General features: G+C 35.9%; 1 protein-coding gene across 2 annotated transcripts; it reads right to left on the bottom strand.

Moving 5' to 3' along the window:
- Window positions 1-836: 836 nt before the first annotated feature.
- Su(dx) (WW domain containing E3 ubiquitin protein ligase suppressor of deltex) lies at window positions 837-8,612 on the bottom strand. 2 transcript variants are annotated; one of them, XM_090169098.1, is made up of 20 exons: window positions 8,466-8,612; window positions 7,809-7,984; window positions 7,672-7,744; window positions 7,461-7,599; window positions 7,274-7,398; window positions 7,066-7,212; window positions 6,107-6,352; window positions 5,655-6,030; window positions 5,063-5,158; window positions 4,419-4,584; window positions 4,301-4,355; window positions 4,152-4,236; window positions 3,972-4,076; window positions 3,818-3,893; window positions 3,349-3,669; window positions 3,141-3,274; window positions 2,929-3,069; window positions 2,230-2,350; window positions 1,963-2,164; window positions 837-1,885 (listed from the first exon to the last, which is right to left on the bottom strand). In XM_090169098.1, the coding sequence occupies exons 3-20, from the start codon at window positions 7,712-7,714 to the stop codon at window positions 1,713-1,715; spliced, it is 2,751 nt and encodes a 916-aa protein (XP_090025224.1). In that variant the 5' UTR covers window positions 7,715-7,744; window positions 7,809-7,984; window positions 8,466-8,612; the 3' UTR covers window positions 837-1,712. The 2 variants fall into 2 exon arrangements, with proteins under 2 accessions (XP_090025224.1, XP_090025223.1); XM_090169097.1 differs by having other exon boundaries at window positions 838-1,885; window positions 5,655-6,042.
- Window positions 8,613-17,385: the final 8,773 nt, after the last annotated feature.

The raw sequence follows: 17,385 nt of genomic DNA, 5'->3' as shown, positions 1-17,385 counted from the left end.
GATTAATATTCCCAACTCAATGCGATTGCACGAGCTTTCTTACCGATAGATAGCGCGTTATAAGGATAGCCTGCAGAAATTACGCGTTTCTGCTAGCTGTCACCTCGGTATTCACTCCCTTTGAAATATTTTATCTAGACCTTTATATACATTTCCTATATCTATGGTCTTACCCCTCGATTTAAATTTAAATTTTTGGAATATTGCTCTTTTGGAAAAAGCCAAAAAAAAAAGCAAATACGCGCAAATCAATATACTTGTTTTTGGAAGTATGGTAACGAACAATCTACACGTTGAAAATTGTCTTTAAAAAAATCTTACCTCCAATCCAACGGAATGCATTATGCTTAGCAACTCTTAACAGTCATGCGCTACCTAAGAGCAAAAGTCAATCAGATTGTCCCTTTTGAAATAAAATTCGAATAATAATTTTTGACTTTTAAAATAAGCAGATTCATTTTAATTTTTTTTGTTCCTGTTGTTTAAGAGCTAGGACTAGGTAGCCTTAACAGCTCTTGAGATTAATTTTTTTCATTTTTAGATTATTAAGCAAGTGTAATAAACACTATTTAGAAAAACGAGTTTTTGATTTTGTATCTGGAATGATCAAAATTATAGTCTAATAATGGAAATATACAAAAAAAAAGGTTTTAACAAGTATTAAAAATTAATAATAAAAAATACTAGTTATTCTTATTTCGAAATTCTTTCAAAAGTGACGTATCTCGCCTTGCTTTACATTTGCTCTGACTTTGCTATTTTTCTCAGGTATCTGCATCATTTTTAGTGAAATTACTGAATACAGCAATTATATTTTGTTGCGTGTATCGCCACAGTACTATTACATAAATCAATTTTATTCTTCAAGAGCTGTACATTCTATATTTTACAGGTTAACTTCCGTCCTTTATTAAATTCTTTTCCATTTTAGGTTAACCTCATCCTTCAAAAGGTGCCGTTTTTAATCTTGTTTTCGAAGTAAAAATTATCCACTTAAAACAGTTTATGCAATTTAAACATAAATTAAAAATTGCATTATTTCATATTTGTATATTAATATTCATCAATATTAATGAATTTATAATTAATTAACGAGTGAATTTAATGTCGCAAGCTAAAACTGTCCGATACATTTGTCTTGTTACTTAATTTTTATGGCGTGATAGTTTTGGAACATAGCATTTACTTCTATTTACATATCAAGATAACGACGGAAAAAAGTTTTTTCTGGCCTATAACTGCTGATTAAAAAATTTCTTCCTTCAAATTTTTTGTGGGAATTTTTTTAAAGAACATTCATAAAGGATATATATATATAGATATATATTCTTTATATGTATATATTGGTATTCTGTCTTTGGCTCATGAATGCTATTTAAAAAAAGCTGGCAGAAAATAAAATCGTTTTCCGCAATTCGCACCTAAGTAAATAAATCTACGTAATAATATATATATAATATGACCGCTACTTAATATTTCTGATTAATTAAAAAAAAGGCAAAGTTTTTCTTTTAAATTCTGCCTTTTACAGAAATGATATTTCTTACCTTGGCAAATATTAGTTCTCTTAATTTAGTTTTTACTTTTTTTGTGAATAAAATACGTTTCATATTGGGAAGACCTAAATCCATTTTTTTCTTAACAAATGGTTCGTCTTTTGTAGTGTAAAAAGATTTAACCACAGGGTTTTATATATATATTTTGAAGCCCTACTATTCTTGTCCGAACCCTTCAGTTTCTTCAATCGCATAGGTTAATTTCTCAACTAACTGTTCATAACTTTTGTAAGGTGGTAGGTCTAGGCGATTAAAACAGGTGTGGCTACGTGGAAGCCAGGTGTCTTTGCCTACTTTCTCGATACAAAAACGTTGAGGGCCATTGCTCCCTAAATTTAGAGGGGAAAAAAGTTAAAATTTACTTATCTTACTTATTTATTTATTATTTTAGCCACAAAAAAATTACCCATCAATTCGGCAAAACCACCAACAGGAACTCTGCAAGTACCAGTCACAAACTGAAGTAGTCTTGATCTCTTTTCGTTGTCTGTTTCACGAACAAACTGCCAGAACCAAATAATCTGTTTACTATTACGAGTATAATGGCGATAAATGGTGTTGCGTTGCCAATCGTCTATATCAACTTCTTGCATCCCACAAAGCATCAACTACAGGAAATTTGTTAATCAACAAAACTAACAATTTTTTAAATGATAAAATTAAAGATAATTACTTCGAGTTCGCGCTCATCAAAATAATGTAACCACTCTAAGGGTAAAACTTCGTTAAACCCATCTAAAAAGGATCTTGTTTGTTCTTCTTGTCCTCGAGAAAAACGCCAATCAGTCATAAGTCTAAGCAATAGAAAAAAAACATTTCATGATGAAAAACCCTGAACTTGGAAGAAATATTAGTTACAGGAACTTTAAACATTGTCTACATAGACATAAAACTATACTTCAACCACCGTTTATATTTCTTTGTTGGCATAATGACAAACCAAAACATTTAAATTTTAATAATTCGTAGCTTGCTCGTGGGTGTGGCGTATAGGTCACAGCCATGACATTAAAATGCCCATGGTGTTCACGTGATCATTTCGCAGGATTGTGTGGTGTTTTGCCTAGTGATCTACGACATGAAATTAATGTCATGGCGGCCGTTTAAAGGTGGGGCTTAGTTATGACGTATCACTACGACCCTACGAGCAAGCACCCAATAAGTAATTGGTCATTACTTTTACTTTTGAAACCAATTTTCAATAAGCCTTGACATACAATGAAAACCAGGTAGCGAAACAGAATTTTCACTGTCATTAGCTGACAGTCACACAAAGTGCCAAGTTTGTTTGTGGTGAATAAGGGTTTGAAATTATTGGGTCCATAATATGTAAATTAAATATATAACCCTTTAAAAGAACAAAACTCTAAACCTCAAGTATTCATCTTTGTTCTCTTCCGAAACACGGATTTCTCCTCCTCCAGCCTTGAGCTCATGAGAATGGATTTGCCCTAAAATTTCAAAATCAACGCTGAAGAATAGCTCTAAGCCACATTCTTCAATATTGTTTTCTCTGTAATGATAAAATAAAACCCAAGACATGAAAGTGATAATTGTGATAAAACCAATTTTTAAACGTCGTACTTAATCCAAACTAAAGAATTGTAAAATTCAGGGTCAATGGATTCTATGTCTTTCATGGTCAGTTTCTTTCCCAGCATTCTCTTGTAAAATGGCAATGTGAAACCACTGTAAATAAACTTGCCATGGAACAAAGCCTATAAATAAAACCGATAGAAGTTTTAAAAATATTTGCAAAAAAAAAACCCTTATAATAATTTACGAGACTGACCATGGCAATGAAGCGACCAATAAATCGGAAGTATAGCAAATGATCGGGATTAACCGACGAAGCGGGGTTGATTTGAAGGCTGTAGTTATTTTTGCCAGCATATTCGAATAAGCAGTACATGGGGTTCAAAACTTCGTGAGAAAGCATGAAGAACCATTCTCGAGCGATTCCGCCATAATCTAAGCCCTCTTCACCCAAAAAGGATATAAACAATCTCCTTCGTAATTCGTGTGGCGGAACTTTCATTATCTGACTAAACGAATCTTCAAAAATATTTTGTCTCGATACTGTTATCTTTATGTGACTTGGTAAGGCATTACACTGAAAAAAAGTAAACATAAAATGAGAACCACAGAAATAATAGAATTAAGGATGTGCAAGTACTAGATTAGCGACTTTGAATCAGAGTACTAAAATTTTCAATTCCTTTGCCAGTATGCACACACCCCTGATTAAAGAAAATACTCACATGGCAAAGATACCTAAACTGCGTTAATTTCCATTTAAAATTTCTTTCGTAGGCCAAAGGCATACTTCTTCCAGGCCTAAAGTAATTTAAAACAACATAAAATAAAAAATTGTGTAAAATTTTTGAAATGCGTCACATTTTTAGCATTATTCACCTTGGATCCAGGAATGTGGTCGATTTGTTGTTGTGATCAACAAAATAACGAACCCCTTGAGCTGTATATTTGATTTCCCAGCCAGGAGGTAAAGGATCTTCACGACTAAACCAAAAAAGGTGGGAAGTTCCGTATCACAAAGTTGCCTTAACTAAAATTTTGACTTAAAACCATACACACCCTTGAGTGCGAGGATCTTCCCACTGGGTTGTTTTGTTTTTGTGGTTAACGTAATAGACTCTGTTATTATGATCAACACGTTTTTCTGACCAAATATATGAAAATAAGTTAACTCTCTGAACCAATTATGGACAAAAAAGTTTACTGACCCCATCCGTCAGGTAAAGGTCCTAGAGGATCATCGTCGTCAACTTTTACTGGCGTCTTTGAAAAATGTTAAATGATTAAACCATCAACTCCCACAATAATTTCTTAAGAAAATCTTACATGGTAAAGAAATCGTTGTTGACACTGTTGCATAACTTGAGCTTGATGAGATTGCCAATGTTGGAAATTTCGAACACTCTCAGCGGTAGGTCTTTGCCACGTAGTCGTTCTCGTATTGTGATCAACGTAATACACTCTTCCTCTGTTATCCTTACGAATTTCCCAACTGAAACACAATAGTTTATTCATATAATATCAGAAGTATATAACATATCTCTTCAACAGGCTGTAGTATTCATCTTCTAATACTATTATTCCCTTTATAAGCTCCTGCAGTGTTTCAATAGGTATTTCGAGGGTATTTTATCTTATACTATCTAAAACTATTTCATTGGAATAATATGGTTTATAATTTTATATATAAACCAAGTCACTGTTTTATTTAGATTTTACATTGGTAGGCAAATTAATTCAGGCAGTAAATTTTGAGCTATGATGAGCTGTATGCTTCATCAGTTTCATATAAAAAACCTGCTCTTTCAAAACTGCCTCAAGATAGCAAAGTTGCATGTTTAATTTTTAGAGCTAAAATGTGCATTATTATTGGAAGAGATGTAATATTTACTTATAAAAATATAACATTGTACATAATAATATCATAAATTTTTGAGAAATGTAAGTATTGCAAATAAAGAGAAAATTACCCAGATGGCAAAGGCTGAGGTCTTTCCCAAGTAGTGCTACGAGTATTATGATCAACATAATACTTTCGATCAAACTGGTCATACCTCACTTCCCAACTGAAATAAACACAAATTACAAGCTAAAAAAATTATGTGCTGCTGCAAAATGTCAGCTAAAATTGAACTGATTGGTGTTGGAGAAAAAGAGTCTGCCCTGACACTGCCTCCGTATGCCATGAAAAATTTCCAACATCTCCGTCATGTTCTTTCCCCCCTTGCTAATGATTACATTTGACGGGCATAGGACTTGGAAAATGTGTTATTCGTTAGTTCGCCCAAATTCCGACTACGGTCTCTAACCTCGTGGGCACTATTTTAAAAAAACGATTCGAATTTGAACAATATGATTGGCCTGCTGTTATAGGGGGTACGAGGGAGGTTGGCTAGGGGAGGGCTCTCGAGGCAGACTCTTGGTTTAACATAAAATTTTTATATTCAGAATTGTTTAAATTACAATATCAGCCCAAATGAATTAAAACTAATTCAAATTTGTCAATTCTTATTAAGTTTATTAACCTATTAATTTGAAAATATATATTATTGTAAAATTTACCCTGGTGGCAAAGGTTCTTCTTCTCCGTTATTAGCGGCAACGTTAGTAGGAGCAGCAGTATTGGGGGGAGGTAACGCATTTGTTGGCACCCCATTGTTGTTGTTGGGTGGTGGAAGGGCTGGAGGCGGAGCCCTGGTTGATGGCCTCGGTAAAACCGTGGTTTTAGGTTGACTAGTTGCGGGGGACATATTAGAGGGCGAAGCTGCGCAGGCCCCATTTTGAGGAGGGCTCATTGAGGTCATTCCAGAAGCAGTGGAACTGACTGCCATTCCTCCAATTCCATTAGCACCAGGAGCAGCTCCATTAGAAATTGAAGCCGATGGACTGTTGGGCGTCATGACCGAATTCGATGGACTGCTAGAATGACCTGCGTTATCTGGCGGCGAATCTAAAGTGTTTTAGTTTGGCATTGAAGTTTTAAATACACAAAAAATGGCAAAGATTTAACTCACCAGATACTGAGATATTACTCAAAGCCGCTGGTAAAGACTGATGTCTAGCATCTCTGGCTTGTCTGGCCAAGGCCCCACTATAAGAACCACCCGTCCCATTCACTTCCACAGCTGGGGCCCTTCGTCTAGCCCCTCCACTAACGTTATTTCTACTCATAGACTCCATTAACGAATTAATGGGGGGTGTGATTGGTCTTGTATATGGAATATTTCCATTTGATTGAGAATGATGTGGTATTGAAGATCCTGCAAAGATACACGCCAAAATCAGAGTGCTAAACAACTGTAGGAAACTAAATTAGTTATGTGAACAAATTGATATGAGATTGTTATCAAATACTGATTTTGCTATTTTATAATAATAAAATTTTTTAAAAATATTTAAAAAACAATTTAGTTAAAAGGACTTTTTATGAAAGAAGATAACCTTGAACTTGGATGTATCTAGCATCAGCCGTATGATAGGCTGCATTCAGTAACTCTCAACGAAGTATCTGAAAAATTATTTTCGTTGAGACCGTTGCTAATGTGATGTAGGATCTTGTTAAACGCTTTTTGTAAAATATCGTCTGTTGTAATGTCTGCAGCTAGCCTTACTCCATGCTGCAGCGTCACGTGACCGTTGAGCAACGGAAAAACCTGCTCTTACAGCCAATAACTTCATTGCTCAACAGATGGTCAACGCGACCGTTTAGCTCAGTTCTGACTATTTTTAGAGCTACTGAACACAGCCTTTGACTGCTATTTCATTTATTTTCGGGGCAAAAATCAGTTTTGATAATTGGTTAAAAATAGGGAAAAAAATCAATATCGGAATTGCTTTAACAATCTGTAAAATTTGGTTCAAACTCAAAATCAGCATTGTTACTATTTCAACCTCAAAATTGGCATTATATTGCTTTAAGTACAATATCTACCAACACTAACTAATAAGGGCAAAAACTATAAAGAAGCTTTACCATCAATGACCGAGGCGTTATCTTGAGGTCCTCTCGGAGGATAATGAGACAAGTCAACCCTCAAGCCATCTAACACTGTTAACAAATAACTAGAATTGCGTACAGCTTTGGTACCAGTCAAACCAATAGGCAAAGGCAGCTTATCCACTGTAAACACACAGAAAAATTAGACCAAACTTGGCAATTCCAACGTTTTAAAATCCATTACATTGTCCATTGTTTTTAGCAAGGATGCTATATAAATCCAGCGTGCATTCTCCCAAAAGGCCATCTTTCATCAATGAGCTGTGATTGTACACTTTGAACTGAAGCTTGGAATACGGAGACACGAGACTGAAACATACACATTTATCATATTAAAGACAATTTAGAAAAAAAAAAGCTTTAGAACATACACTGGGAAATGTTCTCCCCATTTTGGATTACAAGTGTTCTTGTTATACTCAGTCTTTATAGGAATACCACCATCCAAGCTAAGTTCAACATATGGATCGGGTTTAAAAAGGCCTACTGAATTTAATTTAGCCGAAACAACTGAAAGAAATAAACCATTACTATGAGAGTTTGAGTTGTCTAGTTCATACTACCAATAAAAACATAGCTTACTGGTTACATTCAGCTCAAATAAACTGGATTGAATATCACTCATGTTTTTGGTTTTTCACCAATAAATAGATTACTAGAAACAGGAAAGCACAATATTTACTTTAAGAACAACTTTCCAATGTCCACATACTAATTACCAATTATAATAACTTGCGGTGTTCTTCATCAGCTAATATACATCAGTGTGCAACAGATTTTCTTTGAAATTGAGATGAAATGTAGGAACATAACTCAAAACTTAAAAACAACAACAAAGATTTCATAGAAGCACCAACATTGTAGCTTGGAATAACAATTGCCTTCAATTGGGAACCTTCCAACAACAAAAAAAGTGAGGTTTAACACAAAAGAATTATGGGTTGACGCAAAAGGTAACAATGGATGCTATGGTTATTTCTGTCTACTCATATCAAAGTTGACAATCATGTGATAAAATGATAAGAAATATCATTACAAAAGTAATAAGTAACAAAAACCCAATCCAACTATTTCGCTCTACTTAAAGAGTTAACTCTCAAAACTTTACTCTTGACAAATAAACTAACATATAATTAAAATGCTTTTTACATAGTTAGGTTTTTGGAAAAGCTTTTGAACAAAATTTTTCTAGATTTCGGAAGATAATTATTAAAATAAAACAATGCAAACTAATGATAGATAAAAGTAAAGGTAGAGGCAGAATCAGAATCCAGTTATGCTTTCTGATTAAAAACGTAGGTGAAAATAGCCTAAAGAGCTTCAACCAAGGCTTATTCACTATCTTATGCAATAATGTTTAAATTCTTAAATCTTACATTTAAGGTTAAAAATTGTGGCATTTTACGCGTTAACTGTGAAACTAACTTTACATTATTCACTTTATGCATTTAAATTATTTAAAACATAGAAAAACATTTCCTCCTTAAAATCTCGCTAGTAGGGAAACTCAGCAGCAGGAGCAGGAAATTCATACTCCCTAAAATGCATAGGTGGCATAGTTGGCATAGTTCCGGCATAGCTCCATTCCCTACCGTAAAAGTTCCTACTGCGGAAAATAAACTAAGGAATGGAAAGACAAGAAAGAATTAAGACAATACAAAGCATTATGTAATTCCAAACATTACAAAGAAGTGGAAACACAATTAATCTGGCATAGGCATTTCTAATCTGGCATAGTTGGATGATTTGACGTTATCACGCGGTTTAATTAATCTGGCATAGGCATTTCTAATCTGGCATAGTTGGATGATTTGACGTTATCACGCGGTTTAATTAATCTGGCATAGGCATTTCTAATCTGGCATAGTTGGATGATTTGACGTTATCACGCGGTTTAATTAATCTGGCATAGGTATTTCTAATCCGGCATAGGCATTTCTAATCTGGCAAAGTTGGATGATTTGACGTTATCACGCGGTTTAATTAATCTGGCATAGGCCTTTCTAATCTGGCATAGGCATTTGTAATCTGGCATAGGCATTTCTAATCCGGCATAGTTGGATGATTTGACGTTATCACGCGGTTTAATTAATCTGGCATAGGCATTTGTAATCTGGCATAGGCATTTCTAATCCGGCATAGTTGGATGATTTGACGTTATCACGCGGTTTAATTAATCTGGCATAGGCCTTTCTAATCTGGCATAGTTGGATGATTTGACGTTATCACGCGGTTTAATTAATCTGGCATAGGTATTTCTAATCAGGCATAGCTGGATGATTTGACGTTATCACGCGATTTAATTAATCTGGCATAGGCATTTCTAATCAGGCATAGTTGGATTATTTGACGTTATCACGCGGTTTAATTAATCTGGCATAGGCCTTTCTAATCTGGCATAGTTGGATGATTTGACGTTATCACGCGGTTTAATTAATCTGGCATAGGTATTTCTAATCAGGCATAGGTATTTCTAATCCGGCATAGCTGGATGATTTGACGTTATCACGCGGTTTAATTAATCTGGCATAGGCCTTTCTAATCTGGCATAGGCATTTGTAATCTGGCAGAGGCATTTCTAATCCGGCATAGTTGGATGATTTGACGTTATCACGCGGTTTAATTAATCTGGCATAGGCATTTGTAATCTGGCATAGGCATTTCTAATCCGGCATAGTTGGATGATTTGACGTTATCACGCGGTTTAATTAATCTGGCATAGGCCTTTCTAATCTGGCATAGTTGGATGATTTGACGTTATCACGCGGTTTAATTAATCTGGCATAGGCATTTCTAATCAGGCATAGCTGGATGATTTGACGTTATCACGCGGTTTAATTAATCTGGCATAGGCATTTGTAATCTGGCATAGGCATTTCTAATCCGGCATAGTTGGATGATTTGACGTTATCACGCGGTTTAATTAATCTGGCATAGGCATTTGTAATCTGGCATAGGCATTTCTAATCCGGCATAGTTGGATGATTTGACGTTATCACGCGGTTTAATTAATCTGGCATAGGCCTTTCTAATCTGGCATAGTTGGATGATTTGACGTTATCACGCGGTTTAATTAATCTGGCATAGGTATTTCTAATCAGGCATAGCTGGATGATTTGACGTTATCACGCGATTTAATTAATCTGGCATAGGCATTTCTAATCAGGCATAGTTGGATGATTTGACTTTATCACGCGGTTTAATTAATCTGGCATAGGCCTTTCTAATCTGGCATAGTTGGATGATTTGACGTTATCACGCGGTTTAATTAATCTGGCATAGGTATTTCTAATCCGGCATAGCTGGATGATTTGACGTTATCACGCGGTTTAATTAATCTGGCATAGGCCTTTCTAATCTGGCATAGGCATTTGTAATCTGGCAGAGGCATTTCTAATCCGGCATAGTTGGATGATTTGACGTTATCACGCGGTTTAATTAATCTGGCATAGGCATTTGTAATCTGGCATAGGCATTTCTAATCCGGCATAGTTGGATGATTTGACGTTATCACGCGGTTTAATTAATCTGGCATAGGCCTTTCTAATCTGGCATAGTTGGATGATTTGACGTTATCACGCGGTTTAATTAATCTGGCATAGGCATTTCTAATCAGGCATAGCTGGATGATTTGACGTTATCACGCGGTTTAATTAATCTGGCATAGGCCTTTCTAATCTGGCATAGGCATTTGTAATCTGGCATAGGCATTTCTAATCCGGCATAGTTGGATGATTTGACGTTATCACGCGGTTTAATTAATCTGGCATAGGCATTTGTAATCTGGCATAGGCATTTCTAATCCGGCATAGTTGGATGATTTGACGTTATCACGCGGTTTAATTAATCTGGCATAGGCCCTTCTAATCTGGCATAGTTGGATGATTTGACGTTATCACGCGGTTTAATTAATCTGGCATAGGCATTTCTAATCAGGCATAGCTGGATGATTTGACGTTATCACGCGGTTTAATTAATCTGGCATAGGCCTTTCTAATCTGGCATAGGCATTTGTAATCTGGCATAGGCATTTCTAATCAGGCATAGTTGGATGATTTGACTTTATCACGCGGTTTAATTAATCTGGCATAGGCCTTTCTAATCTGGCATAGTTGGATGATTTGACGTTATCACGCGGTTTAATTAATCTGGCATAGGTATTTCTAATCCGGCATAGCTGGATGATTTGACGTTATCACGCGGTTTAATTAATCTGGCATAGGCCTTTCTAATCTGGCATAGGCATTTGTAATCTGGCAGAGGCATTTCTAATCCGGCATAGTTGGATGATTTGACGTTATCACGCGGTTTAATTAATCTGGCATAGGCATTTGTAATCTGGCATAGGCATTTCTAATCCGGCATAGTTGGATGATTTGACGTTATCACGCGGTTTAATTAATCTGGCATAGGCCTTTCTAATCTGGCATAGTTGGATGATTTGACGTTATCACGCGGTTTAATTAATCTGGCATAGGCATTTCTAATCAGGCATAGCTGGATGATTTGACGTTATCACGCGGTTTAATTAATCTGGCATAGGCCTTTCTAATCTGGCATAGGCATTTGTAATCTGGCATAGGCATTTCTAATCCGGCATAGTTGGATGATTTGACGTTATCACGCGGTTTAATTAATCTGGCATAGGCCTTTCTAATCTGGCATAGGCATTTGTAATCTGGCATAGGCATTTCTAATCCGGCATAGTTGGATGATTTGACGTTATCACGCGGTTTAATTAATCTGGCATAGGCATTTGTAATCTGGCATAGTTATTTCTAATCCGGCATAGTTGGATGATTTGACGTTATCACGCGGTTTAATTAATCTGGCATAGGCCTTTCTAATCTGGCATAGTTGGATGATTTGACGTTATCACGCGGTTTAATTAATCTGGCATAGGTATTTCTAATCCGGCATAGCTGGATGATTTGACGTTATCACGCGGTTTAATTAATCTGGCATAGGCATTTCTAATCCGGCATAGTTGGATGATTTGACGTTATCACGCGGTTTAATTAATCTGGCATAGGCCTTTCTAATCTGGCATAGTTGGATGATTTGACGTTATCACGCGGTTTAATTAATCTGGCATAGGTATTTCTAATCAGGCATAGCTGGATGATTTGACGTTATCACGCGGTTTAATTAATCTGGCATAGGCCTTTCTAATCTGGCATAGGCATTTGTAATCTGGCATAGGCATTTCTAATCCGGCATAGTTGGATGATTTGACGTTATCACGCGGTTTAATTAATCTGGCATAGGCATTTGTAATCTGGCATAGTTATTTCTAATCCGGCATAGTTGGATGATTTGACGTTATCACGCGGTTTAATTAATCTGGCATAGGCCTTTCTAATCTGGCATAGTTGGATGATTTGACGTTATCACGCGGTTTAATTAATCTGGCATAGGTATTTCTAATCCGGCATAGCTGGATGATTTGACGTTATCACGCGGTTTAATTAATCTGGCATAGGCATTTCTAATCTGGCATAGTTGGATGATTTGACGTTATCACGCGGTTTAATTAATCTGGCATAGGCATTTCTAATCTGGCATAGTTGGATGATTTGACGTTATCACGCGGTTTAAATAATCTGGCATAGGCATTTCTAATCCGGCATAGCTGGATGATTTGACGTTATCACGCGGTTTAATTAATCTGGCATAGGTATTTCTAATCAGGCATAGCTGGATGATTTGACGTTATCACGCGGTTTAATTAATCTGGCATAGGTATTTCTAATCAGGCATAGCTGGATGATTTGACGTTATCACGCGGTTTAATTAATCTGGCATAGGCATTTCTAATCTGGCATAGGCATTTATAATCCGGCATAGTTGGATGATTTGACGTTATCACGCGGTTTAATTAACTTAATTTTGTGTTAATTTTTGATCGTCGTCGCGTATTCAGTTGTACCCAATTACTAACGGCGGGCAAATGGTTTTTGGATGGATTCACTTTTTTTCCTCCATGTAATTTTCTGTTTACATAGGCTCGTATTATAACTTACACCAATATTTTAAATGTATAATCAAATTGAATAAAAACTAAGAAGTCACATAACTCAATATATACTGCTTTTCAATTTTCCTATTAAATAAATTTAATTTACATAAACACTGTCGAAGGACGGAATTATCGTTGTGAATTTAATCAGTATATAATATAAAATTATCGGTAGGTCAGAGCTAACGACGTACCAAGTAAGGAAGAAAAGCCGCTTGATTGTTGCAAAATTAGTCATAATTGTAAATGAAGTGTTGTTTAACGAATTGTAGCAGAAGTAGTCTTTTACTTTTATGTTCGTAACAATTAAAGCAAACCCCAAATTGGAGCAATCGATTGAAAAGTAAGTTTATATTTGTGATTTTGTTACATTATTAACGTTTATAATACAAGCGGTGATAGCAGAACTATTCAATGTACCAAACTTATTAGTAATTATTAATCAAATAAAAACTTAACTTTTCACGTTAGTTCTGCTGAACTATAACAAACGGTAAAAGTTAGTAACAGTATCAGTAATGCTCCTGTTTTCAAAGTAAATTAAAATATTTATAAACAGGACTATTTTCTGACACTGTTCCTAACTTTTACTAAAAGTCTTTTAGTAGAAAATGTCTTAACGTAAAGCTAGAGGCGATTGTTATCGAAAAAGAATAAGAGAAGAGATGTAGAGGCTTCTAAGTCTCCTAAATTCATCATGTTTAAATCATTTCTATTTCAATATAATTAAATTACTGTAGTGAATATTGGTTTCAAATTTACTTAAGTTATGACATACATTGGGGGCGCCATATAAACATTTTGAACCAGGCGCCACCAACCCTCGGTGCGCCACTGAGCGTGCCCCTTAGGAAAATGGCGGTCCCCCTCTACTGAATAATCCTGGCTACGGGCCTGATATCTAGTTATTTTTGTCTTATAACCACAATGTAGAGCTGGATATTATGTTTAAAACGATGTATTGGTTCCTTCTACTTATTTACGTTTATTACGCTTAAACACTTTTGTGTGGGATAACTGATATAGATTCCTCTCTGGTAAATCTCATTTACTACACTATACAACTTATTGAATTTTTCCCGGGTGAAGACTTAGCGTCGTTAAAGTGGTGTGAGACGAGGCGTGGGGAATTAACTAAATCCCCTCCGAGGAGAGGTAATATTACGATCTTGGCCGGCTTGTTTTATTATTATTTGAAAAGATTGAATGTTTTTCAATTTTGATTTTTAGCTTTAATTATTTCTGTTGTGGTTGGAGATACGGGTTTGTGGCGCAATAGTCAAATGTCGACTATGTTATTTTCTAAAATTTCTATTGAATGAGGCCTTACGCAATATTTTAGGTTAATTAGATTAGGTGGTGCCTTGGGTATTAGCCTAGCTGATTATTATTATTATTATTATTATTATTATTAAAAGCTTAAAAGGTCAGATTTGATCTAAATGGGGGCGGAGCCGGAGGACGCAACATTCGGATTCATGGGGACTTGTGGGATTTTCATAAGGGCATCATATACTAACTTAATGCAAAAATTTAGCGACTCCTACTTTATTCCAGATTCGACCTTTTTTTGCTTACATTTTGTGGACTACAGCGTAGTTTTGAAACTGTAGGTGAGTAGGTCGCGAATTCAATAGTTTTTTCTATAAAATGAGGTCGTTACGTAATTTTAACAGTGTTATGGAACGCTTTTTTCAATAATTTTGGAAGCCCGTACAATATTTAAATTAATTTTATTCATAATTGCCATAATTTACAAATATGTGCTATATTAATCACCCTTTTTAGTGTTTGGCATCTGAATTATCTGTCGTTTTCGAACGTTATTTGTTTAACTTCGTATTTATAAAGGCATTCTCTTAAATTAGACCAAAATAACTAAATTATTCGTACTTGTTATTTACCGATTTCATTATCCCTTTAATATATAATTATAAATTAATTAATAATTAATTAAACGTTTTGAAAATGGTTTAGGATTATGGATGGTAAAAATGACAAAAGGGTTTCTTTTACCCGTGCGACCACTTTGGAATTGAGAGAGGTGGAAAACATTTTAAAGGAGACTACTGAAGGACGATTCTACGGTCCTGTTTTTCAATACCCACAAAAGGACATAAAAGGAGGTGATTGTTATGTTTTTTTAGTACCTAAAGAAAGAGAATGCGATGTTACCGCCGATCAAATACGTTGGCGCTCGTTATTAAATGATGCAAACACCACTAAAAATGATGTAGTTAAGTGTTACTACAGTATGGATAAGGGTGTCGTAAATGGAAAACGTGCGTACGACAATGGATTTAGAAGACGAGTGTTTAAATTGAGAAATAGGGAACGCTATGCTCAAGTTGCGATAGTAGTTCAGTATTTAGGTGACGAGACTCTGTGGGTAGGAAGGGCTCATGGGAATGCCAAACATGCCAGTCGTCTTTACGTACAAACACGTAAATCAGTCAAGGACATTATCAAAAGAAAAGTAACTACCCGAGCCGTTCCGCCATTGCAAGTCTATAAAGAAACCTTGGTTGAAACTGAGAACGGTATTGTTGACGCGCGTAAAAATGACCTTAGCGGCTTAGTACCTACGGTTGAAGAATTAGAAGCCGCAGGAGTACGAAATACAAAACAAGCTGAAAACTTTAAATCGGCTGAAACTCGCCACAGCCTGATCAGCAGAGACAGTGTAGTAAACATAGCCAGCTTGGGTCACACTTCTTTAAAAGGTGTCATTTGTAAAGCAGATTATTGCCCAGAACTTAACGTAGTTTGGGCTCACTCGGAAGCATTCAATTTGGCCAATCGCCTACTACAAGCATCGTTTGCAGATAAAAATCTTAAGCAATGTATAACGTACGACACGACTTACAATTTAGGCGATTGCTACATATCTGTTTTCATGATGAAAAATACCGAAGTAATTGGGGACCCGTCATTTCCTTTAATTTTTTTAATGCACACTAGCCGAAAAGAGGACGTACATACTCAGTTATGGAGAGACCACGTTATTAAACGCTTACAACTAGACCAGTGGGGTAAGAACGCTCCAATTGTAACAGACAGGGAGAAGGGTTTGTATAATGCAGTTATCAAGTCGTCTGTGGTCGGGGAGAAAAATTTACGCTTTTGCCGAAATCACGTGAGATCCGATCTCAAAGCATGGTTGTACAAGAAACACGCGCAGTCGTTCCAGATTCAAGCTTACAACGCGTTCCTAGATAAGTTGTTTGGTTGCCAGAATTCGAAGAAAAATATGATCAATATTCGGATGATTGGGATTTGGGTGTCGCGGAATATTTTGATAAATACCTAAAGAACGATCTGAAGACGCGAACTATTGCTTCAACAACGAATGAGTTTGCCGCATTCGTAGATATCGTACCAACTAATAACCTAAGCGAACGTTTTAACAGAACGCTGAAAGATGAATCCGCGAAGAAACCTCTTAATCCTGATGAAATCGTCATGACTTTTACGCTAGTACAAATTTATATCTTGAATGAATTCAACAGAGCGTATAGAGATTCGGCCGGAAATTTTGTGGTTAAGCCGCAATTTAAAAACATCGCAAAGGAATTGCAGTTGCCGGGAATCAATTTTGGCAAATTGGAAGACATTGTAAGAGGTGTTCGCCAGGGAGAAGTTTTTTTCGATCCTCATTCAGAAGAAATTAAAGGTAAGGTGACTGTTCGATCCAACAGAGCGGTAGCGGATATTTGCCTGAAAAATAAATTGGGGTACTTCCAACATGAAGCGCAAGTTTATGTGGTGGCTAATCCGTTCATAAGAGAAGAATTCCATGTAGTGAACCTAAGAAATGAGAAACACCCATGCTCTTGCAATACTGGTAAATGCTATCATTTGTTAGCTGTACAAATGTTGGTTAAAAACGTAGAACCATCAATTCAACATTTTAATCTTACGGACATAATGAAGTCCAGTAGGGGAAAGAGAACTAGCGGGAAAAAAGGTAAAACGCTACCAACCAAGCGGCCGAAAATTCCACAGAAATTTATAGGTAAAAAATCCGAAAGATTATTTACTTGGGATCCCGCCTCATCCTCGAGAAAAACCCAAGGTTTGAAGAGAAAAATCGTTAATCAAAAAGAAAGTACACCAAAAAAATTCAAGAAACACGCGAATCCGTTATCGGAATGTGCCATGGAGAGCATACCGGAAGAAATCATTGATGATCCAGTAAATGAATCTGGCGAAATTGACGAAATAATTTATGATACAGTTGTAGCACTGCGAAAAGAAACACAGAAATTAACCGGAAA

The sequence above is a fragment of the Leiobunum rupestre genome, chromosome 3 (assembly GCF_980474605.1).
Source record: "Leiobunum rupestre chromosome 3, qqLeiRupe1.1.hap1, whole genome shotgun sequence".
Taxonomy (NCBI): domain Eukaryota; kingdom Metazoa; phylum Arthropoda; class Arachnida; order Opiliones; family Sclerosomatidae; genus Leiobunum; species Leiobunum rupestre.
The sequence above is the reverse complement of the archived record's forward strand: the minus strand, read 5'-3'. Positions and strand labels throughout refer to the sequence as shown.